This window comes from Petromyzon marinus, chromosome 51 (genome assembly GCF_048934315.1).
Source record: "Petromyzon marinus isolate PM22_M1 ecotype Great Lakes invasive population chromosome 51, UKy_Petmar_22M1.pri1.0, whole genome shotgun sequence".
NCBI classification, from domain to species: domain Eukaryota; kingdom Metazoa; phylum Chordata; class Hyperoartia; order Petromyzontiformes; family Petromyzontidae; genus Petromyzon; species Petromyzon marinus.
Genome location: NC_133717.1, coordinates 1,062,553 through 1,086,089, shown reverse-complemented (window position 1 = coordinate 1,086,089; position 23,537 = coordinate 1,062,553). Strand labels below are relative to the sequence as shown.

At 49.8% G+C, this 23,537-nt stretch overlaps 1 protein-coding gene across 4 annotated transcripts in view; it reads left to right on the top strand.

Annotated features, from left to right (window-relative positions):
- Window positions 1-19,081: 19,081 nt before the first annotated feature.
- Window positions 19,082-23,537, top strand: part of LOC116953344 (Na(+)/H(+) exchanger beta-like) — an 81,164-nt gene continuing 76,708 nt past the window's right edge. For 2 of the 4 annotated variants that reach the window (XR_012947217.1, XM_032973466.2), the window contains exons 1-2: window positions 19,391-19,513; window positions 21,220-21,807. Coding sequence is in view for 2 of the 4 variants with exons in the window: in XM_032973466.2 (XP_032829357.2) it covers window positions 21,522-21,807 (286 nt within the window). In the remaining 2 variants the exon portion in view is untranslated. Of the gene's footprint in view, window positions 19,174-19,390; window positions 19,514-21,219; window positions 21,808-23,537 lie in introns of those variants that run through there. The other 2 variants (XM_032973467.2, XR_012947218.1) reach the window with 2 other exon arrangements.

The following is a 23,537-nucleotide window of genomic DNA, read 5'->3' as shown; positions in this document are numbered from 1 at the left end:
AAAAAAATGTGTCACGTTTACAAAGGACAAATAGTTCACTACTTTAGCCCACCGGTGTGTTAAAGATTGAATCAACATCATTTAAAATTTGAGTACGACGTTTCGCTGGTAATTACATCCAGCATCATCGGGCAATTCGCCAGAATGGTAAAGCCCTCACTTGCTCCCGGTCTTAAATAGAGCAGCAGGGTGACGTCATCATTTAACTCATTCAGCTCTTTGTGTTTAGGCAGAGCCATTGGCTGCGCCAATGAGGGCGTGAGGGTGCAAGGCTATGGCCGGCTCACCGTGCCACGGCTGACGGTGGTGGAGAAGCAAGACACATCGTGATGCGTGTGCGCCAACTCATTGAGGAAGTCCTCCACCATCAGCCGCTCGTGCTTGACCCGGGCTGTTGAACGAGGGGGGAGGCGAGCGACAAAACTGTGTGACGTGAGCTGCGATACATATGCATGTACGTATGTTGAACTTCTTTCCCACCGTATGTAGCCAACTATGCTTATGGGAAGTGCGGGCGAAGGACAACAAAACCGCGTGATGCAGGGTGACACAATGACATGAGTGCAAACATCACTCTTTACCAACACTCACGTGAATCTTCCGGGCTCTCCTTATCTGCACCATCCTCTCCCAGGCTGCTTGTGGAGGTTGAAATGATATCCGGAGCATTAGGCAAGGGGGTGGTTGCTCTCGCATCAACAATTGTCTTTCAATTTCAGCCTGTGCGCAAAGCATTTTTTTCTTCTGGTATCAAAGAAACCGATTATTTTATTCCACTTTTAGAATCCAGGTTTAATTTAGTAGCATTTAAAGCAAGCTTCTGAATGGCTGCTTGCGTCGACGTGAAAAAGCCTCCACGCGTTCCAGCGAACTTGAAATGGCCTGCCTTGTGATACAATTTTTTGTTATTATTAATGCAAATAACTGCCTGTACCTATAATAAGCAATGTAACAAAGTATCTCGACTTTGAAATTAGTGTAGTTACTAGTGTAGTGTAGTAACTAGTGTAGTTACTAGTGTAGTGTAGTAACTTGTGTAGTAACTAGTGTAGTTAGCCTGATGGTCACCACCATAGGTTGTTATTCTGTTAAGGGGCAGTTGCCCCGTGTGTTGGTGTTAGGAAATGTGTTGCCTCCAAAGAGAACGTCTGCAACTCAGTTGAACTCACTACACGTACACACAATCTGATTTACCAACACACACACAATCTGATTTACCAACACACACACAATCTGATGTACCAACACACACACTCTGATGTACCAACACAAACACAATCTGATATAACAACACACACACAATCTGATGGACCAACACACACAATTTGGTATAGCAACACACAATCTGATGTTCCAACACACACACACACACTCTGATGTTCCAACACACACACACAATCTGATGTTCCAACACACACACAATCTGATGTACCAACACACACACTCTGATGTACCAACACAAACACAATCTGATATAACAACACACACACAATCTGATGTTCCAACACACACACACACAATCTGATGTTCCAACACACACACACAATCTGATGTTCCAACACACACACAATCTGATGTTCCAACACACACACACACAGACAATTTGATGTTCCAACACACACACACGAAACGGCGCTGAGCGTACAGCAGCCACATGCCAGCCGTACGCATGGCCTCCTCACTTCGATCAGCCACCGGTCGTCCTCCGTCAGTTCCGCAGCGAGCCGAGACGGTGGGCCCACGCCTGGGCACATCAAGACGATGGCCTGCAACACGGACAAAGCGGCAACACCGATCAGCTGACCGCCGGCACGCCGGCCACTTTGTTCACCCGACAGGGACGTATCGATCCTTCTATGCTCGTGTTCACGAAAGTTGCGTCGGATCGTGCATGGGCGTGTGTGTATGTCACAATGCAAGTGTATGTTGTGCAACCAAGTGAGAGAGAATTCAAGAGACCAGCATATGCTTAATTTCCTAGAGTGACCCGGGTCACCAATGATGTGTAAAGTATTGGAATTGGATGCAAGTTCTATGCTGTTTCATATATTTAGCTTCAGGAGTAATATGGCAGCAATTTGGCAAACGGATCAATAAAAATGGTAAAAATGAGAGAGGAATAATAAGCATTACAAACGAGATCATGCAAATGATTGGGAAAAAAATATATTCTTGATATGAATCTCGTATCCCACCAGCAATTCAATGGGTTTGATGATTTATCCAGATTTTTTTAACGATTCTGGAATCTTTCATAGCTGCGGGTCGTCACACGTAGTACAAGCTATTCAACTGGAAATCAAATTGTGCTTACACGTGTGCCTAAACGCATGTGTTGTGTGCGCTGGAATACATTTAACCCATGCCCAATTGCGCACCTATTGCCCTAGCCCTTCAGTCCACTTCAGCTGCATTTTCCAGGAATCACAAGGGATCACAATTAACAACCAAGTAACCCTTGGGGCCACAATGCAAGGCTATATGCGGATAATAAAGCTCTCTCCTTATTCCTTGTTCCCTTGAGGCTCTCTGAGCCTCAAGACGATTGTTCACGAGGGTCCTGTATTAGGATTGTTTGGCCAATTCCCTTAATGAGCGTTTATGTTTATGACAGAAGCTGCACTATCCGGGGGAAAAAATCACAGCACATTCAATTCAAGGACACTCAAAGCTCTGGATAGATGGATTCAACAATATATGATGTACTGTGATCTTCTGGCCACCCTTCACTTGAAGGAGGGGGCTATAAACAGCTGATGTAACATTGGCATCTCATGTAGAGGCTGGCCTATCACCGCCTGCCTTCCCGACGCGCTCACCCTATAGTTGTCGGGATAGACAATTTTACGCGACCGCGCCTTGAGGTTCACGGCTACCATGTAGACCACCACGTAGAATATTGCCATAACTCCCTCAAAGTGAAATTGAGACTAACGCACACACAGACAAAACATTGCTGAAAGGCAGAGTGTTGTGGTCTGGTAGTGTAGCGTGGTAGACATGGTCCCATTGATGGACGAGCTTTCTCATATGCAGCTCCTATCATCTGGAATACCCTCCCACTCCACATCGGACAAATCGACTCCATCACAGTATCCTTCAAATCCGAACGAAAAGGTTTTTCATTCATTTGGGCATATACTGATGAATGGGAAATCACATTTTGGACATTTGATCAATTGGTTAAACCCAGGATGGTTAAACCCAGGATGGTTAAACCCAGGATGGATTGTAGATATTCCAGCCTGATCACATTGCTCACTCACTCACATACCTGCACTGGAGTGAAGGGCATGTAGCAGCCCTGCTGCAGGAACTGCAGGAGCCCCTTCTTCCCATACTTCCTTCCAAAAGGAATCTGGGGACACAAGAAGCGGTGGCAGGGAGTGAACGAAACCCCAAGCATTTCGTAAACGTGCACGTGTGTGTCTGTGGGGAGCGGTGGTGCAGTGGTTAGGACACTGCCCTACAAACTATGGAAGGTTCTGCCAGGTGTTTTACAGTAGGTGGTCAATATTGCTATGCGTCATCCCAATTGCATAATTTGCGGTGTAATTTTTTAAAATTTGGATCATGGCTTAATCTTGCGAATGACATCGTGGGATAATTAAGGTGCACTGTAAAGCAGACATTATGTAGTCAGTTTACGGTAACACTACAGTGATAACCACCGACTCTGTCCACATGTGTGAGAAGCCCCTGCATTTACTGTAATCTGATACCAGGTGGATAGTTTTCGGCCGTTGTTGCACACCAGCGCCTGGGACTCTGCCGATTTTCCTTGGGTTGTCTCCGGCAGGATGGCGCTTGGCTGCAGATATTGTCTTAGGGAGCAACACGTTTTATTAAACTATTAGCACAACATACTTCAGGCTATTAACACAACATACTCTCGGGTGGTGACCACCCAACTCACCACATTACGACGGAACTAGACACGGTTCCACTATCCCGGTCCGGACCACAAGCTGGCTCCTGGACCACGTGGCTGGAGGTTTCTTCAAGCTTGACGTGGATCTTCTGCCTCTCCAACAGTAAGAACCCCGAGCCCCTCACAGGGCCCCTCTTATATCGGGCCGGGCTGGGGCTGGCTCCGCCTCTCGCCCCGCCCAACTTCTCAATCTTTCTCGCCCTTGCCCGAAGGCTCTCGAGAGTTCTTCCCGGACCATGTGACCACCCATTGGCCCCCTCCACCGGTGGCCCCCCTCCAGTATCATCCGGTCACGTGTCCCCAGGTCAGCCAGAGTATCATGCCGCCAACGTAACCCTAGCTGGCTGACACTCTCTCGCTCTCTCAACAGGAGCCCGCACCGCACACTGTGTGTGGTGCCACCACCCTTAACCAGCGCAAAATCAAATTTACTTTTAATAAAAATGTCAGAAAATTCACGCAAAAGAACACGCAGTTTTGGATGGATTTGGTCACATTCTCCAGCGTTGGAGTACTGGCATTGTTGTTGAGTGTTGTGCCTTGTGCAAAAGGGCTATCCCATCTGCTTATATGAGCGTTCAAGGTGATGTACATGGCAGATCACTTGTTAAATAGTAACGGTGCTAGTACCTTGCCTTAAGGGAGGCCATTGTTCATAATTATCTACCGGCTGCGTTGATCAGGGAGGTGCACCCTGAATGTCCCGTTGCTAAGTTGTGTCGATAGGTTTTATAGTAGAATGGTATAATCTTGATTTGAAGCTTTCGTGACTGCAGGAATCCATACTCTTTGGTTCTTTCGGTAAAGTCATCGTGGGTATAAATTAAAATAAATCACGACGTTTTGGGCGCAACACAAGGGTCCGTCATCAGGTGGGAAAGCATGGTCTGCTGCTGAGGCAGATTGTTTCAAAAGGTTTGAAATGGGTGTAGCCCAAGGGTCATAAAGAAGTGACCGAGGCTAGTGATGTTAATGTGAGAAATTAGCATGTAACTGTAAGATAGGAGAGCGGCCTCCTCGACGAGGGAGTGCAACCCAACGGGTGCAATCCAAAGGGCATGTAAGTATGAGAGTGCAATCCAAAGGGCATGTGAGTATGAGAGTGAAATCCAAAGGCATGAGAGTGGAATGCAAAGGACATGTGAGCATGAGAGATCTAAGAGAGGCATAGAGAGAGAGAGACAGAGTCGGAAATAACAGTTGACATAGGCAGGTAGGATGGAAACATCGCAGTCAGTTAAGACTTTATCTGGTTAATAACATCCTTCCAATGATTGCTCAGTTTGTACCCATCCTCTCGGTTGAAATTGTGTCTGTGTTTATATATCTGGATGGCTTAATGAACAAATCTCGGAAGTTAACCGGTAGGTTTGCAGAGTACCTCCGTCTTGGAAAATCAATTTCGTGTGAGCCCACAGTGTTAAAACAACGTTGTATTGCATTACACTTCCTAATTTTACTAAATTAGCTTTCTACCGTGCTTGTTTATAAGTCCATTCTCTCCTCCGGCCGCTGTGGGCAGTAATTCCACACAACACTCCGTGCTTGTTTGTTTAGAAGTCTAGTGTCCAGCTCGTCCGTCCCCTATGGGCAGGAATTCCACACAACTCCCCCTCTACCCCCCCCCTCTCTCTATTTAAGGCATCGACACAGAGACGTCTTTCTGTGTGCCTGGGTGTGTCTCTCTCTGTCTCTGTGTGAGTCTCTCTCTGCTTGTGTGTCTGTCTGTGTGTCTCCGTGTCTATGTTTTGTCTCTCTCTCAAATTTAGCAATCTTTGGAAGAACGTCATCAGGTGGGGTGTTGACTGTTGTGTTGGCCGACTCTCTGTGCTGTATTGCATTATATTTACAAGTTTACTAGGTTTGTTTTCTCATTAATTTGTACCTGATGATGGTTGCTTGTATTGCAATCGAAACGTCGTATTCTATTATTATTTAATTTATTTCTACGTGACTTTACCGAAAGAATCAAAGAGTAATTCCTGCAGTCACGAAAGCTTCGAATGTAATAGTATTTTTGACAGATTGCAGAGATGGGTCGGCCTCTCCGCTACAGTTGCAAATTGGTTTAAGAGCTATTTGACCAGCAGAGAGCAATTCGTATCCATAGGTAATCTGTTGTTCTCAAAGACAGAAATTACGTGTGGTGTTCCACAAGACTCCATTCTGGGACCTGTTTTATTCAGTCTCTATATGCTACCACTAGGCAATATCATTAGGAAACATGAGATTGATTTTCATTGCTATGCTGACGATACGCAACTATACTTTTCGGTATCTCCGAATGATGTAAGCCCCATCGATACCCTTATACTACACATTGATGATATTACAATGTGGAGGGCACTGAATTTCCTGGCACTTAACAACGACAAAACAAAGGTCCTGGTAATTGGAACAAAAGCCCAAAGAGATAAACTGCTCACATAATTTTTGCTCGCTGACAGAAAACGCCAAACTGCAGGTTAAAAACGTAGGTGTTTTGTTTGATCAGGATTTAAACTTTGAAGCCCACATCAGATATATCACCAAAACGGCATTTTAGCATCTTAGAAATATAGCTAAGGTGCAGCCTTTTCTCTCTCGGTTAACTACTGAGACTGCAATGCTCTCTTTTCCGGTCTTCCGAAAAAGTCAATGTCACCTACAACTTATTCAGATTGCAGCAGCACGGGTGGTCACAAAAAACAGAAAGAGCTCCAACGTAACACCTATATTAGGATCCTTGCACTGGCTGCCAGCCAATCATAGGATCAATTTGAAATTATATTATTGGTTTGGCACTAGCACACGTCTTCTATGCGTTGTAGATATGAACCAACAAGATCTCTCAGATCCACTGGTTCCGCTTTTTTAGGCGTCCCAAGGGCCAGGAGCAAAACTCAGAAAGAAGCAAAACTCAGAAAGAGCTGCCTTCAGTGTGTATGGGCCTCGCCTGTGGAACAGCTGCCAGGGGATCTGAGGGCTTCACAATCATTAAGAGAAGCGGCCTTCAGTGTATGGGCCTCGCCTGTGGAACAGCTGCCAGGGGATCTGAGGGCTTCACAATCATTAGTTTTAAGTTAAATAAAAAAAACTCACCTTTTTACACGCTTATATTTAACTCACTCTGTTGTTGTCGTATCCTCAAATCTTGTAACTCAATTTTAACACACTTCCCAATGTGCTATCGACTGCAAACTTGGTATACGTATGTCATACTGATGACAATACTATATTCTATCATTAAAAAGAAATAAAAAATGTTACAATCTTTTTTATATGTTATGTTTCGGCTTGGGTCTAATTGCCCACGCTCAACAAACGTTGTGGCAAGCTTCGGGGCCACTTCCTGGAGTCGCGGAGTTTTGCCATTACTAGTACGGTACGTTTCATGAAAGCGTGTTTTTAAAAAAGTATTTTAAAATATTATTTATTAAGCGTGCTTTTACTTAAGATTATCTTATAGTGTTATTCGTTTTAATATGCCTTTGACAGTAATTTGTTGTAATGCAATTTAGTTTCGTATGGAATTTTCTTTTTATTCTTCTTTTGATTTAGTCTATTAATGGGTTTTTTTTTAAATCTGTACAGCACTTTGAATGGCATCCTTTGCACGAAATAGTGCTATAGAAATAAAGACTTGATTGATTGAATTGCATGTTTATACATTTGGAGGGAAAAACCGGAGGACACAGAAAAAATCACGGGGAGAACACGAAAACAACAAATATACAGGCGTCGCGGTCCGGACCAGGATCGAATTGACGACCTCCTGTATACCAGGCGAGGTAGTCAACATCTCGCTACCACAGCGCCCCAGTTCGCTTGAGATTACCTTATTTCTGGCTTTTCCCAAAACAGAAGCAGTCACAATGAGCAAGAGGTGGGCCAGGATAAGAAAGAGCAAAGAGGGCACCGCATGTGGGCAGAGCTAGGCAGGTGGACGTGGCAGTGTAGAACGAACGCACAACTCGGCAGCGGCGGCGGTGTCAACACAGTTGTGCCCACTCACCGAATCTCCTGCTGGAACCTCTTGGACAGTTGCTAGCCCTCACTACTCACGAACGTTGTTAGGATTCGGACATTTTGATTCATCGTTGGACATGCCCACTTTACAAAGTCCTCTCACACCAGCTACTCTAGGTGAGGATCATCACTCAAATCTCTGCAAATTTTGATTTAATCCATTCTTGTCCTCTTACCTGCGGGCCAACTCGCTATTCATAGCAGTCTCGCATCTCAGTTTAAAATGTTTTTTATTTTTTATTTTACATATAGCGCTGTTTCAGAAGCGACCTGGCCACAAATGATAGCTCAAAGAAGTGACTTATCACGTGGACATTGACAGCAGCCCATTACCCTCGGCGCATGTTGATCTCAATGTGTTGGGGAAAACCAGAAGACCCGGAGAAAAATCTTCGCGACCACGGGGAGAGACATGCAAACAGATACAGGCGTCAGGGTGGGGATCAAACCCAGGTCCTTCCGTATACCAGGCGAGTGAGTTGACATTCGCCACTGTGGCGAGTTTAACCAGGCTCCACCGTTCTTGGAATCAAACGTCTCATCAGATGTTGCGTGCCAAGCGGCTTGAGCCTAGTTCCCATGCGGGGTTGATTTGGTGAAGGGTGGCAGCTCACTCGGCTGCACCGGCGAGATCCGAGCGCAGCGAGCTGTCTCGTCTGGGCGCGCTCGCCGAAGGCTGCTGTACAAGCCACGATATTTCACTTTTCTCTTTGCCGTACCCCGTTCCCGGAGGGGTAAATTTACTGTAGCACGAAGGAAGGCCGTCCAGCGTCATCCACGCGTTCAGTGGTTCCATCTCGTGGATAGTTGTATGCGGTGGCGCGCGGCTCTGAAGGACATCGATTCACCTTGCGACGTGGTGACTCGAGTAAAGGATTGACGCGATCCTGAGGGTCGCCCGTTGGATTCCACGTCCCGCTAGAACGTGACGTGTTCCCACTCGCGGCCCCTCTCCCGTCCGCAGGCTTAGCAGGGTTGCCGGTGGCACGGCCGCGCTCGCAGCGCACCGGGAAAGCGCCACGACGCGCAGCTTCGGCCTTCGTTCTGCTGCTGTCGTCCACGTGCGTCATCCGCGCCAGGCGCTGCCTCGCAGCACGAGTCCGTATCCCCGTGCTGCTGCTGGACCTGGCTCACGCGCGCCCCCCATTTGCCTGCCCCCCCCTCTACCGCCCGCGCACCCCCTGCTCCCGTGGCCCCAGAGTAGGGGGCCCCAGAGCGTGGCCCCAGAGCCGCGCATTCCTCTGCCTCGCCCCCCACCCCCGCTGTGATTTAGAGGCTCCCCGCCGGCTGTGTTTGGACTGTGCGAGAGGGCCGTGCGTGGGAACGTGGGAACCATGTTGGCATTGGCTGCACCAATTTGACTGCACTGGAAACAGCAGGGCAAGAAGCCTTGCTTCAAAGAGACGTTGATATATCGAGAGATAGATACGTGAGACTGTGTAATTATTGAAGTATAGATTAAATCCAAAATGCTACTACCTAAAGGAGATGTGTTTAATGTGGATGCTATGGCGTTGTAACGCAGGAGTTGGCGGTGAGGTATCGTAATTGTCGTGATGCCGGCGAGCACCCTCTGTGTGTGTCGTGATGGCTTGTGACATGTGATGTGCTGTGTAACACGATGCCCGTAGTAGTAAATGATTCAACAAAAAGTCTGCCGTGCCTCCTTGTGTATGAATGTTGAACTTCTCCCGTACCGTACGTTAGCTAACCGCGCTAATCTTCCTGCTTCGAGCGCTGGCGGCCGTCGGCGCTGTTGCGGTCAATGTCAGGGGTGGCTTCTGTCTGCAATGCCCATCCACTTGTGCACTACGATCACTGCACAGACCACCGGCCACTGACAGAGGTCTACACACTCGTGGATGCTCTGCAAGCGTGATCTCAGAGACTTTCTTTACCAGATGAAGCCCACTGAGCTACACAGATTGTTTTCAGAAGCGACCTGGCTGTGACAAATGACAGCTCAACTGAGTGGCTTATAATGTGGAAATGTATTGCAGCCAAAGACTTTAAACGTTTGATGTTGATTATAAATGTGGAGGGAAAAATCGGAGGACCCGGAGAAAAATCCATGCGACCATGGAGAGAGAGACACGCAAACTCTAAATATACAGCAGGCGTCGCGTCGGAATCGAACCCACGACCTCCTGTATACCAGGCGAGATAGTTAACATTTACTATCCACCTTTAACATCGTCAACATGCGAGAAGTTGGCAGCACAGCAGCAACGGCAGACTGAGCGGCCGTGTCGGTCGGCAGCTGTGGCATGACCATGACCAAGTACGGTCAAGACTCTTGAGGCGGCGGCAGCAGCAGGCCCTGCCCTTACCAGAAACGATTGGCTGTTTCAGCCATCGCAGGATATGTTCCAATTATTGAATTCCTCTCAAAACAAAGTGAAAGCAGAAACCTCACCATCTTCCGCTCATGTGAGGATATGTGTCCCATATATTTATAAACGCATGGTTAGAAACATGGTTAGAAACATGTGTTTATAAATTACCACATGCCATAATCTTTGGTTCTATTGGGTAAAGTCACGTAGGTGAAAATAAAATAACAAAAAATCACGACGTTTCGGCCACAACACAAGCTGCCTTCATCAGGTGAAGGGACGAGACTGTCTGGAGGACAGCGTTGGAGTGAAAGAAGCCACGCTTAGATCACGACCTTTAAGCTGTGTGAGAAGAAAAAGACCACGCGCCTTGACAAAGGAATTAGCATATAATTTAGCATTGAAATGGCTCATTGAAATAGCTAAGTTAAAGTATACACATCCGCAGAGGTACCCCTTGACAAAGGAATTAGCGCTGGAGTGGAAGAAGCCACGCTTAGATCACGACCTTTAAGCTGTGTGAGAAGAAAAAGGCCAAGTGCCTTGACAAAGGAATTAGCATATAATTTAGCATTGAAATGGTTCATTGAAATAGCTAAGTTAAAGTATACACATCCGCAGAGGTACTCCTTGACAAAGGAATTAGCATCGAATTTAGCATTGAAATAGCTGAGTGATTAGCTTGTAACTGGTCACAGAAATAGCTATGTTAAAGTTAGAGCATATACATTCACCGAGGCACCTAGTACTCATCAAACAGGAGAATTTAGCGAAACACAACCACGCTCAGACATCGGACCTGTGTGCGAGCACACAAGGTGTTCTGACAAAGAAATTAGCATAAAAATTAGCATTTGATTGGCGGATTTTAGGAAAGAGGTGGTGTACGTGCTGGTGGACTCGCAGTTTGGCGCGGGGGGGGGGGGGGGGGAAGGGGGGAGTTTACCTATTGATGGTGTGAAAAGGGCGAATTTATAAGAGCTGCGAAAGTTTGGGGTACCACTACTTGAAAAATATACTGTACCATTGAAATTAGTATAATGTTTAGTTCGATTTAGAACATCTTTCCAATGGTTGCTTAATTTGAAACCATCCTCTCGGTTGAAATTGTGTCTGTGTTTGTAGATCTGAATTGCTTCATGAACAAATCTCTGATTAAAGCCCGCGGGTTTGCAAAGAACCTTGGTATCGGAGAAAATTATATCGTGATCCCCCACAGCATTGTAACAGTGATCAGCCACGGCAGAAGAATTCGTTTTGCCGTGTTTCAAATCTGATTTGTGCTCGCGAATTCGGTCAGAGACATGTCGCTTTGTCTCCCCGATATAGCAATCACCGCAGGTACAACTCAATTTGTAAACCCCGGGGTACTGTAAATCAGGAATGACATCCTTCACGGATGGGATCAGATCACGAATTTTGTGTGCTGTATTGAACCGGACCTGGATCTTGTGTTTGTTTAGAATTTTGGAAATCTTTTTAGTAACGCCTGCTATATATGGAAGTGTGATGGTTTTGACCGGAGTATCAAGTGGTTGTTTCTGTATGGAGGGAGAGACAGCTTGGCGGATGGTACGGTCAGAGTAACCATTCCTTTTGAGGGCCAGGTGTACATGTTTTAATTCACTGGTCAGGTGGTGTTGGTCCGAAATGCAATGAGCCCTATGGTATAAAGTTTTGATGAGAGAATTCTTTTGGGCTGGGTGGTGGTGGGAATCAGGTTTCAAGTAGGAATCTGTGTGGGTGGGTTTCCTGTAGACAGAATGCCCCAATGAGCCATCAGGTCTCCTCTCAAACAGAACATCTAAGAATGGTAGCTTGCCATCTTTCTCCACTTCCATGGTGAATTTGATGGCGGGATGTCTGGAATTGATGTGGTGTAGGAAAAGGTTCAGAGCTGGGAGGCCATGTGGCCAAATGACGAAAGTGTCATCCACATATCTCTTCCACAGGGAAGGTCTGAGGGTGGAAGTCTGGATGGCGTCTGATTCAAATTTCTCCATGAAAATATTGGCTATCGCTGGTGATAAGGGGGATCCCATGGGGGTACCCTCATGTTGTTTGTAGAAGGAGCCATTCCAAGTAAAGTAGGTATTGTTGAGGCAGTGCCTAACCAGTGCAGGTGTGTTGGGGTCTAGTCCATGTTGGACCAAATTTTCAATTATTTCAATGGTATCAGGTACTGGGACCTTGGTGAACAAAGAGACCACATCGAAGCTGACAAGGATATCGTCAGGGGACAGTACAACGTCTTTGACCATAGAGACCAATTGGGCTGAGTTGAGTACTGCTGAGGCGGTCTTGCCAGTGAAAGGCAGCAAGGTATCTGACAGAAAACGGGCTAGTCTATAGGTAGGGGAGTTGATCGTGGATACGATGGGTCGAAGTGGGGTGCCTTCTTTATGAATCTTGGGAAGACCATACAATCTAGGGGGTCTTGCAGCAGAAGGTTTTAGGGAGGGACGTTTAGTTGGGTCGATTAGGGAGGTCGAACTTGTGATGATCTTGTTGGTTTTTATCGCTAGGCTATTAGTAGGGTCATTTTTTATTTTTTTGTAACTTCCATCGTTGAGCAGATTCTGGATTTTGTTGTTGTATGAATCTTTATCCATAATAACAGTAGCGTTGCCTTTATCGGCTGAGAGGATGACTATATCACTTGTTTTTTTAAATTCGCGAGTTCAGAGCGTTCATTTTTGATGTTACTAATGGGTGTCTTAGCATTCTTAAGAATAGTGGCTATTTCAGCTCTCGCAACGTCTGCTTGGATGTGTCCTACGCCTTTGAGGGCTACATCGACCTGAGAGATGATATCATCTATTGGTATGTGTTTTGGGGTGACAGCAAAATTTAGTCCCCAAAATTTAGTCCCCTAGCCAGTACTGTTTTCAGATTGTCCGAAATCGGGGTGCTACTCTGATTAATGATGATTTTGTTAACATCTAGTTTTGTTATATGTGGAACTGAGTTCTTCTTTGATAGGTGGTTGAATTTAGAAATCAGGTTAGCTTTACATTTGACTGACAGTGACTCAGCAGACGAAGCAGTCATGTTGTCTACGTGATTCCAATCAGAAGGTGACATTTTTTGTGTTAACATTAAATGAGCTTGTAGGAGAGTCCTGTCTAAAGTATCGAGTTCAAATCGGAGTAGCCTTATCCTCTCTGAGATTAAAGATAGGCTGGCCTTAAGCAGAATCTGTTTAGAATTCGGAGAAGATACAGCAGCAGAAGTGAGTGTGAAAGCGATGGGTATTACCTTGTGATCGCGGCATCTTTTGAGGAAGGTCAGCGTCTCGATGAGTTGCGACTTTTTGTCCCGTTGTCTGTTAAAAGCTCTAACAGATAGGTGAAAACCCTCGCCATAGAGGTTATCACTTCTAGATTTAAAGCTTTCGTGACTGCTAGGATCCATACTCTTTGGTTCTATTGGGTAAAGTCACGTAGGTGAAAATAAAATATAAAAAATCACGACGTTTCGGCCACAACACAAGCGGCCTTCATCACATGCCACTTTATTTAGCTATCATTTGTGGCCAGATCACTTCTGAAAAGGTCATATAGTTAAAAGCGCCTTAACTGATAGAATAAAACACATGTTTAGTAGTTAAGCTTATCGCACTGGGATAAAGCAAACTTCACCATTTGATGGGACCGTACAAAAAAATCGTGAAACAAAATGGTTTTATCTGCGCATCGAACCTCAATGTCCTCACCTATAAATATGCCCCGGCACACAATGCGATTCTTGCAAGGGGAGCGTTTACAATGTAGGTCATCAGCTGGGTTGCAGTATCGCAGTCTTATTGTGCTCCTCTCACAGCGAGATGCCACACTGTCATTGGTGACGCTCGCGCCTCTCAGCGAGAAACGGCTGGGTTTGATTCCCGACTCGGGTGCATCTCTGTGTGGAGTTTGTATGTTCACCCCCTGTTCTGCAGAGTTAATGGAGTCTGTATTGTATAGAGAGTGGAGTTCGTATGTTCTCCCCCCGTTCTACAGTGGAGTTGGTATGATCTCTCTTCCCCTAATCGCCAAGGGATTCTCCGGTTTTCTCCTCTAGCTAAAACATACAAGGTCAACATCCTAATGCTGAAAGAGAGTCTTTGTAATTGGTGTGGCTTTCCCGTGTAAATACATTTAACCATAGATTGCATATAGCCACCAAGCTTGTTTTATGTATACTCGTTCATAAAGCATTGTCTTCGCCAGGCAAACGTTTTCAATAAATATTATAATTCGCCTGATATGATCTTTACAATTTGTATCTACGATCAGACACTAACTACTCCAAAAAATGTATTTTTTTCGCAAAAAACACAAAAATTGTTGACTTGATTTAACTTCTTATATTTAAAGACGTACCCATTGGAAACCGCTCAATTTAAACATTCCATTTTTTTCATTAGAAAGAACAAAAATGTATTAACGTAATACTCTATGAGGGAAAGCTTTACTATATTTAACCTTTTCTAATTATTTAGATTTGAACATCATAAAATGCGTATTTTTTTTCGTTCAAACCCGCTTGAATCCGAAATATCTCAAAAACAATAAAATATAGAATGTTTCTCGCTTTAATTTTACTTGCTGTTTAACGCTCTATCAAACTAAAAAAAACGCTATTTCACACTTTGAAAGGTTTCTGAATGAAACCAGGCACAAACATGTTTATGGGGCACTTCAATTGAGATTTGTGGGCCTTAAAATGAAAAATCTCGGATTTTCAGATTTGTCCTGTTTGTGTCCTAAAAGCTAACTTTGTACCAAATTTCACCTTTCTGCCTTGTCGGGAAGTACCTTAGAGGTTTTTGAGATATACATACAAAGGTCTTTATTTAATTGGATAAAATAAGAATGCACACTGGACCCTAAATGTAGAGGCTTAAACCAGAGCCTCGATACCTGGTAGCTTCTTAGCAATGAATTCTGACCCTGCATTCAACTCTGAGCTCAGGACTCTGAATCCCGAACACGTGCACTCTGACTACAGCACCGTGATCTATTTGTTTAACTTGAACCAAGGCTTCTCTTCCAAAATAGATGATGAGCGGTGATGGTCTCAGACACAGCTGCTTAAACAGAAGCGCCGCATGGACTGGAATGATGCAGCCGAGCCAGCACAAGCCATTACGAGCCAGGAGGGTGTTACCTGCGTGATGACCGCTCTCCACCTGCCAAACCAAACCTCAACATTGGTTCTCAACCTTATCGAAATAGCGACACTGCGTGTCTACTTGTGTTAATATTACCCTTGGAATGCAGCGCTATGCATGATGATGATAATGGCAACAGCCGTGCCACGTGAGTCTACACGGGGCAGCACCTCCCGTGAGCTGGAGGCCGCCAGGCGCTGGGGCGCCGGCGAGGTGAACGCGATGCTTTTCAGAACGCGGGGTCACGAACTCGCAGAGAGGGTCCGTGCCGAGTGTAAACGTCTGGCAGTTCTCACCAGCACAAGGTTCAAGCGAGCCCGACTGCTGATGATGAGACACTTGAACACCAGTCCAGAGTTTTGCTTGTGTTGAGCGAACTACTTAAGTTGTGCACTCCCCAGAACGACAAATGCATGGCTGATGGGATGTGTAAAACACTTTATTTAAAATGTGTTATGGGAAGGAAGTGGAACTTTGTGCTCATTTAAAATGGGCGCCGCGGTGGCGAGATGTTCACTCCCTCGCCTGGTATACAGAAGGTTGTGGGTTCGATCCTGATCCCGACCCTGACACCTGTATATTTGGAGTTTACATGTCTCTCTCCTCGAAGTCACGTGGATTTTTCTCCAGCTCCTCCGTTTTTTCCCTGCCCATCTAGAAACACGCTGCTGCTATACATCATCCACGTGATGATAAGCCATTTTGTTGTGGCAAGGTCGCTTCTGAAAAATAACTGTGGTTCTTTTAGTCTTATTCTACGTTGGAACAAAGTTTGTCTCGCTGGCTGGCTGGCTGGAGTGAGGGACGAACGCTGACGTGCGGACTGCTTGTAGAAGAGACACGGCGGCTGGGTTGTGGAGCACTCGAACGCCTCTGCCTCTCGAGTGCTCCTCCCCACCCCCACGCGGCCACGCGGGGGCGCCAGCGAGACGGCCGCACGACTCCACAGCGCGCGCTGTTGGCACTTGGCCAGCGGCAGCACCCACACACACAGACAAAGATCCCCCGTATAGCCTTTAACGTACTGCTGGGGCAAGTGCGCACGAAATGCGTGAGTGCTCAGCACCACGCCCGGCCCCCTTTTTTTCCTCACCAGTGATTGATGTTTTACACACCGCACCAGGGACTCATTTAAGACGGAGTCAACCTAGGGGAGGTCCAGGACTGGGTCAAATATTCGTGATTATTTGTCGTGAGCGGGAATCGAACTCGGGTCCCGCAATGCGCTAACCACCGCACCACCGCTCCCACAACACTCACTGGGCTCTCGATCTGACAGATGAAACAAACGCGAAACGAGTCGCTGCTGTTGCTGCTGTGGGTGATGAACGATTACCCCCATGGCAAGGGAGGTTGATGGACACCCCGAGGCGCTCACAGCCGAGTTTTCTTTGCGCCCGATCAATGCCAATCCGTACCCCTCAACCCATGACCCGAATCATGCAGAGAAATGAAGCGGGCCGAGAGGAACAGCGCGTTGATGTTGTCATTCGGTACGCGGTATTTCTATGCCACCTGACACTGGTGCAACACAACGCACAGAGCACGCGGTGTCACGGTGGAGATGCGCCGAGGCGTGGGAAGAAAGTTCGGTTGCTTGCCACGGCAGACGCGAACGGCCATGCTCGAACTGGTCCTCACATGGGCCACTTCTCCTTCACCAACTCGCACTGACCAGCGTGGCGAAGTATGGGCGAGCTAACCTGTATGGCCGACGCTGCATGTGTGGAGATACTTTCATCCAGCATTGGCTTGATCTACTGGACATATGTGAAAAAGAGCATCATAGCTCATGGGATTTATCCAGTCTAAATAAAGGTTCTGATGAAGGCCATAAACATTACTTCTTGTTTAGGAGCACGAGCACTGGAGTGAGATACGCGACTGAAAAACTGGCGGGGGGGTGGGGGGCAGGAAGAGTGGAATTACAGCAGCTCAGTTGCTATCCCCCTAGTCCCCTCGTCCCCTAGCTCAACCCCTAGTCTAATAACCTCTTGTCCCCCTTGTCCCCTAGCCCATAACCCCTTAGTCACCTCGGGGACCCCCTAGTCCCCTAGCCCAATAACTCCCTAGCCCAATAACCTCCTAGCACAATAACCCCCTAGCCCAATAACCCCATAGCCCAAAAAACCCCTAGCCCAATAACCCCCTAGCCCCCTATCCCAATAACCCCCTAGTCCCTTAGCCCAATAACCCCTTAGTCACCTCGGGGACCCCCTAGTCCCCTAGCCCAATAACCCCCTAGTCCCTTAGCCCAATAACCCCTTAGTCACCTCGGGGATCCCCTAGTCCCCTAGCCCAATAACCCCCTAGCACAATAACCTCCCAGCACAATAACCCCCTAGCCCAATAACCCCATAGCCCAAAAAAACCCTAGCCCAATAACCCCCTAGCACAATAACGCCCTCGTTCCCTAGTCCAATAACCCCCTAGTCACCTAGGGGTCCCCCTAGTTCCATAGCTCAATAACCCCCTAGCCCAAAAACCCCCAACCCCCCCCCCCCCCCCCGAGGCAGCTGGGTCAATCAAGCCGTACGGAGCCGTGCGATTGAGCGCTGTCTGTGCTTTTGAGATCGCGGAAAGCACAGGAGGCGGTTTCTCCCCACTGTTGTTGCTGTTTCTGCCGCGGTAGGGCCGATGGTGGTGGTGATGATAATGAACGTTGCTGGTGCACAACGCGAACAGGGAGGTGATTCACTTCTCAGGGCAAGGTAAATCAAATGCAGCAGCAGCCGAGTTAAGACAACAAAGCAGAAGCGAGCATCGTCCCCGGCTCCCCCAACGCGACGCCATCCGTGCCTTACATCGGACGCACTTCATGACGATCCATTGGCATGTGAGCGCAAGAGATTTGATTTTCCGCTTCGCTCCTACATCGGGCAGAGTGCCCGAGCGGGTCGAGCAGCCACCGCCGTGCGGTGTGCAGGAGAGGGGCAGGCAGTGCAATCGGCGACGTGCTGGCTGGCACACGTGCTATGGAGACAGGATAAGACTCGAACCGTCGCTAACTATACTTTGTATGTTGTTCTCTTATGAGGCCACGTAGTTATTGACGAATGTGTTGAGGTTGTTTGTGTTGTTGTTTGTGTACCACTGCCAACGCAGCGGCAGCAGTGGTATTCACAAAGGAGCCACATTAAGGCATCGGTGCTCATCTCCCGGTCACAGCCCTGCTGCAGAGGCAGTGGTGGGGCGAGAAATATCCACAGGGCAACCGCTGTTGACCCCCCCCCCCCCAAAGCAGTACCTATTGTATCGATCCCCAAAGTGACACTTTAACGAAAACCGAGCGAAGGGATGATGGGCTGAATCATCCTTCACAACCACGATTTAAACTCGCGACCTCCCGCTCGCTCTATACCGCTGGCTGAGCCGCCACGGGCTGGAGGCTCCGTGGCACCCCCCCCACCCCGAGTGATTGTGAGCCGAGCCGGACCTCGCCCGGGGTGGGCTGTGGCGACAGCTTCCGAGGCACGAGGCGGCGAGACCCCGGCGCGCGGCACCACCACGCCGCGGCTCCACCGAGAAGTCACCACGGGGCTCGCATCCACCCCCGCCGCGACGTTCCCGTGCCGGGGACGCCTGCTGCAGATACCACGCACGCACGCACGCGTCACACGCACGCGGATGCGCGCAGTTGCTGCTGCTGCTGTTGTTGTAACACCGCGCAGTGCCGGTGTCGAGGCTGGCCGGGTCGCGGCCCCGGAGACGCGGGTGGGATGCAGCGACGGAAAGAGGCCGCCGTGAGTTGGGGACCGAGGTGGAAGGGGAGAGAAGGGGAGGGAGGGAGGGAGGAAAGGAGTGGGGCGGTGGTGGTAGGGGGGATGGGATAGGGGGTACGGGAGGAGCGGGAGACGGGATGCGCGGTGAGAAACGAGCGGTCGGCAGAGGGGGGTAGCGGAGCGAAGCGGGCAGGAGGCTGTGACAGAGGGATGGGTGGAGGGGAGGGTGCGGCTGTTGTCGCTGCTGCGCTAGGAGGGGGGTGCGCGGTATAAATGCGGAGCGCGGAGCGGGCCGCTCACCGCGGCGTGCACTGCGGGCGTGGTGCGGGCCGCTGCCAGCGCGATGATGCTGCTGCTGTAGGTAGGGAGCCTGCCGGGCAGCATTCGCTACACAGCTGCACCGCCGTCTGCTGCTCACATAGCCTGCTGCTGCTCACATAGCCTGCTGCTGCTGCTCTCTAGGAGGCATAGCCGGCACCCACAGCGCAGTGCTGTGTGTGCTCCGTGTACATCCGCGTTGAGTGAATAGCTGAATTGATAACACCGCATTGAATAAATGAATACACGAGTGACTGTATGGTTGAATACAGTGCATGTATTGTATGCGTGAATGGTTGAATTACACTAATGTACGAGTTAATGATTGGATGAATAAATGGCTGATTGGATGCGCTGATGGGGTTCTCTGCATGTATCTGGGCGCAGGTGTGATTACAGCTGCGGTGTGGGTGTTGTCGTGAGCAGCTGAAACACGCAACACCTTGGTCAACAATAACACTTCCTTAAAAATAAAACTCCATAATCTGTGACGTTTGGGGCAATGGCACTTCACAGCACATAGGCCATAGAGGTAGTGTGATCTTTAGAGCATTGTTACCCGAAACGTCGCTTTTTATATACTTTTTAAAGGCAGTTCTATGCTTGCGAATTATGGTAGTAAGGTCAAGGGGCTCGGTGCCTGCTGCTGCTGGCCACGACGAGAGGCTTCAGCGGAGAGAGACTTCGTGTCGTGCCACTCTTCCTCCTCCTCCTCCTCTGTTGAAGGAGCGCAGACCACTGTGCGGGCCGTACTTTGGGTTGCGTGGCCACAATCGCACTTCTGTGGCTTGTCATTCATGTATCTCTATGTATTTCTACGGATCCCTATTGTACCTCTGGGTCTCTATGTATCTCCATGGGTCTCTGTAATCTCTATGGGTCTCTATGGGTTTACTTCACGGCCCATATTTTGGGTTGCGTGGCCACAATCGCACCGCTGCGGTTGCCATCGACCTGGTCGCTGGCGTTGTGATGCGGTTTCCGCAGGAGGTGAGCGGTGCCGAGTGCCCTCCTCCTCCTGCTGCTCCTGCTGCTGCTGCTACACGCGGACAGCAGCAGCAGCAGCGGCGTGTCCTTGGGAAAGCGCTGATGATGTACCACTGTACAGTACGGTTATATAAGCAGACGCGGTCGGGCCATTGATATTGCCACTTCGTTAAGCGATCATCAGCGGTCGCCGTGTGGATGTCCTCGCCACCGGCCGTGCGAATGTGGAATTTGCACCGCTGGCTCCAACGTCGCAACTTTTAATCGATTAAGAGAACTAAAGTGCAATGGCAGGCTTTCACCGTGGTGTTCGGTATAGTGCAGTCTACGTGCATACTGTAGAGTACTGTCGTGGGCGCCTTGCGTGTGAGGAAGGATCGATGATGGCCAAGCGGAGGTCGAGGCCGACGTAGGCGCGTGTCCGCCGAGCGAGGAGACGCTTCGCGGGGGAAACCACGACGGAGATGGAGCGGAAACCGTGGAGGAGGGACGGTGATGACTTAATTGTGGAGGCATTCGTCCAGCAGTGGACAACAGATCACTGAGATTTGATATAAAGAAGCAATGACTTGCGTGGTTCCTGGCAGGAGCCGACTGGCAGGCTGCACGGTCAACCTCACGGCTGGGGAAGTCGCCCCCCCTACACCCCCTACACCCCCTACCCCCCCCTACCCCCTACCCCCCCGTACCCCCGTGGGGTTCCCGCGGTGTTAGTTGCTGCTGCTGCTGCTGATCGCGCTGCGTGTGGCCCCGCTACGACAGAGACGGCGCCAGCACCTGGACGGGGGCGGCACCCGAGATGAGATCGCGCTGCCGGCAGCTGCGCAGAGGCACCCGTCCGGAGCGAGGAGCTCCCAGCAACCCCGAGCTCCACCCCGGGACCTCCACTCCGACTCTTCCACCTGACTCCCTCCTCCATTCCGTGACCTCCACTTAGTGCCGACATCCCAACTCCTCCACCCCAGACTCCTCCCTCCACTGCAGGACCTCCACCCGGAACCTCCACGCATTCCGACACCTTCACACTCCACCTCGTCCACGTCTCCTCCTCCCCCGGTCCCGCGATGTCGTTGACCGCGCCGCCGCCGTCGCCGCTGGTGGTGGCGGCGGCGGCTTCGGCGTCTTTGGCGGCGTCCCTGCTGCTCGCGCTGCCGCTCCCGTGCGCTGGCGCCGAGTCCGCCCCGCACGGCTGCAGCTCGGCCGAGCCGCCGTGCTCCACCACAAACGCGAGCGACGATCACCACCACGTGCTCACCGCGGGCATCCACGTGGTGAGCGTGGACTTCCACCACGTGCGCGTGCCCTTCGGCATCACCCTGTGGATCCTGCTCGCGTCGCTCGCCAAGATCGGTGAGGATGGGTTGAGGATGAGTGACGATCGGCGAGGATGGGCGCGCGGTGGTGCGTATCGTGGGGGGTGTTACTGTTGGCTGTGCCGCCAGAGCAATGCAACACCATCGCTAGCACTACCATCACACATCGCGGCCATCACCACCACCATTCTGCCCTTCTCAATGTCGAATGGCGCGGTAATGGAGCCGCGTCACTCGCTACAGTGGCGGTGCCTTCATATTTAATAGTTAATGGGGCCCTCTGTGGAGGGGCGAGCAGGGCAAGGCCCCTTCTCCACGGCCAGCCGCGGGCGGGGGGCAGCCCGCCGCCGCCCTCCACTTGTTTTCACGGCGTTAAGCAATACGCCCCGCTATACATTCCACGTACCTATGACGGGGGCCGGTCCGTCCATGCCACAGTCGCGAGCTTCTCAATCGACACGTTAATAACTTTTTTTTTATCGCGTAATGCTCATTTTACCGACCGCAGGTGGATGATGAGGCCGATTGTGGTGGCGATGTTTATGATGGTGATGGGCTGAAACCGACCCTGACCGGGAGTTAAACTTTTGTGCTAAATGTCGGAAGGCTGCTGAGCTCTACGCGGCCGTGAAAGCTGAATAATGCACGCGCGTGTGTGTGAGTGTGGTACTGTCCGATCACATAATGGTGAGCGGTGAGCGCGTTAAGCCACGAAACTGGCGGGCCTAAGTTCGACCACCAAACACCAGTGGCGAATATCAGAGCCGGTCGTGGGCCTCCCCTAGGTCGACTCGGCCTCAAATTAATACGAGACCCGGTGCGATGTGTAAACACCGCCACTAGGAAGGTAAAGGCGGTCGAGCGTGGTGCTGGCCACCCCACCAGCTCGTGTGCCGTGCCGGCGTTCAGAGGCGCTCCGGGCTAACACCGATTGCCCCCACCAGTCCGGACTATGCGGGTCGCGGTGGGCGGATCTTTATCCAGTGCGGAGTCTCACTCGCGAGAGGTCACGATGGGCAAGCCCCACCGACTGTGATTGGGAGTGTCGCCATTCAGAGTCTGGGGATTCAAGAGAATCGATTCTGATTGGCGCTGTTCCACTGCGGTGACTGGCGGCCACTTGCGGCTGCAGGGGTCACGCGAACCCCTCCCAGCTGTCGTCAATTCGCTGCTGGACGAAGGAGTCTCCCGTGGGAGTTTGTTGTGGGAATAGGGGAGGAGGGGGGGTTGGCGTCTGACTGTTTAACCATACTTCACCAGAACTGCTCAGCGTGGTTATGCATTGGAAGTGAATTGCCCACAGGTGCAGGAGGTGAGAGTGTTACGGCACAGGGGGTTGGCGGTGACGCTGCCGTTGCCGGCCGTCACGCTGCGTCTGCTGTGGAGGCGACAGCCTCGTGGGCTGTGCGCTGTCTGTGCGTTGTCCTTCTATGTGCTGTCTGTCTGTGCGCCGTCTGTCTGTGCGCCGTCTGTCTGTGCGCCGTCTGTCTGTGCGCCGTCTGTCTGTGCGCCGTCTGTCTGTGCGCCGTCTGTCTGTACGCCGTCTGTCTGTGCGCCGTCTGTCTGTGCGCCGTCTGTCTGTGCGCTGTCTGTCTGTACGCTGTCTGTCTGTGCGCTGTCTGTCTGTGCGCTGTCCTTCTGTGCGCTGTCTGTCTGTGTGCTGTTTGTCTGTGCGCTGTCTGTGCGCTGTCTGTCTGTGTGCTGTCTGTCTGTGCGCTGTCTCTGCGCTGTCTGTCTGTGTGCTGTCTGTCTGTGTGCTGTCTGTCT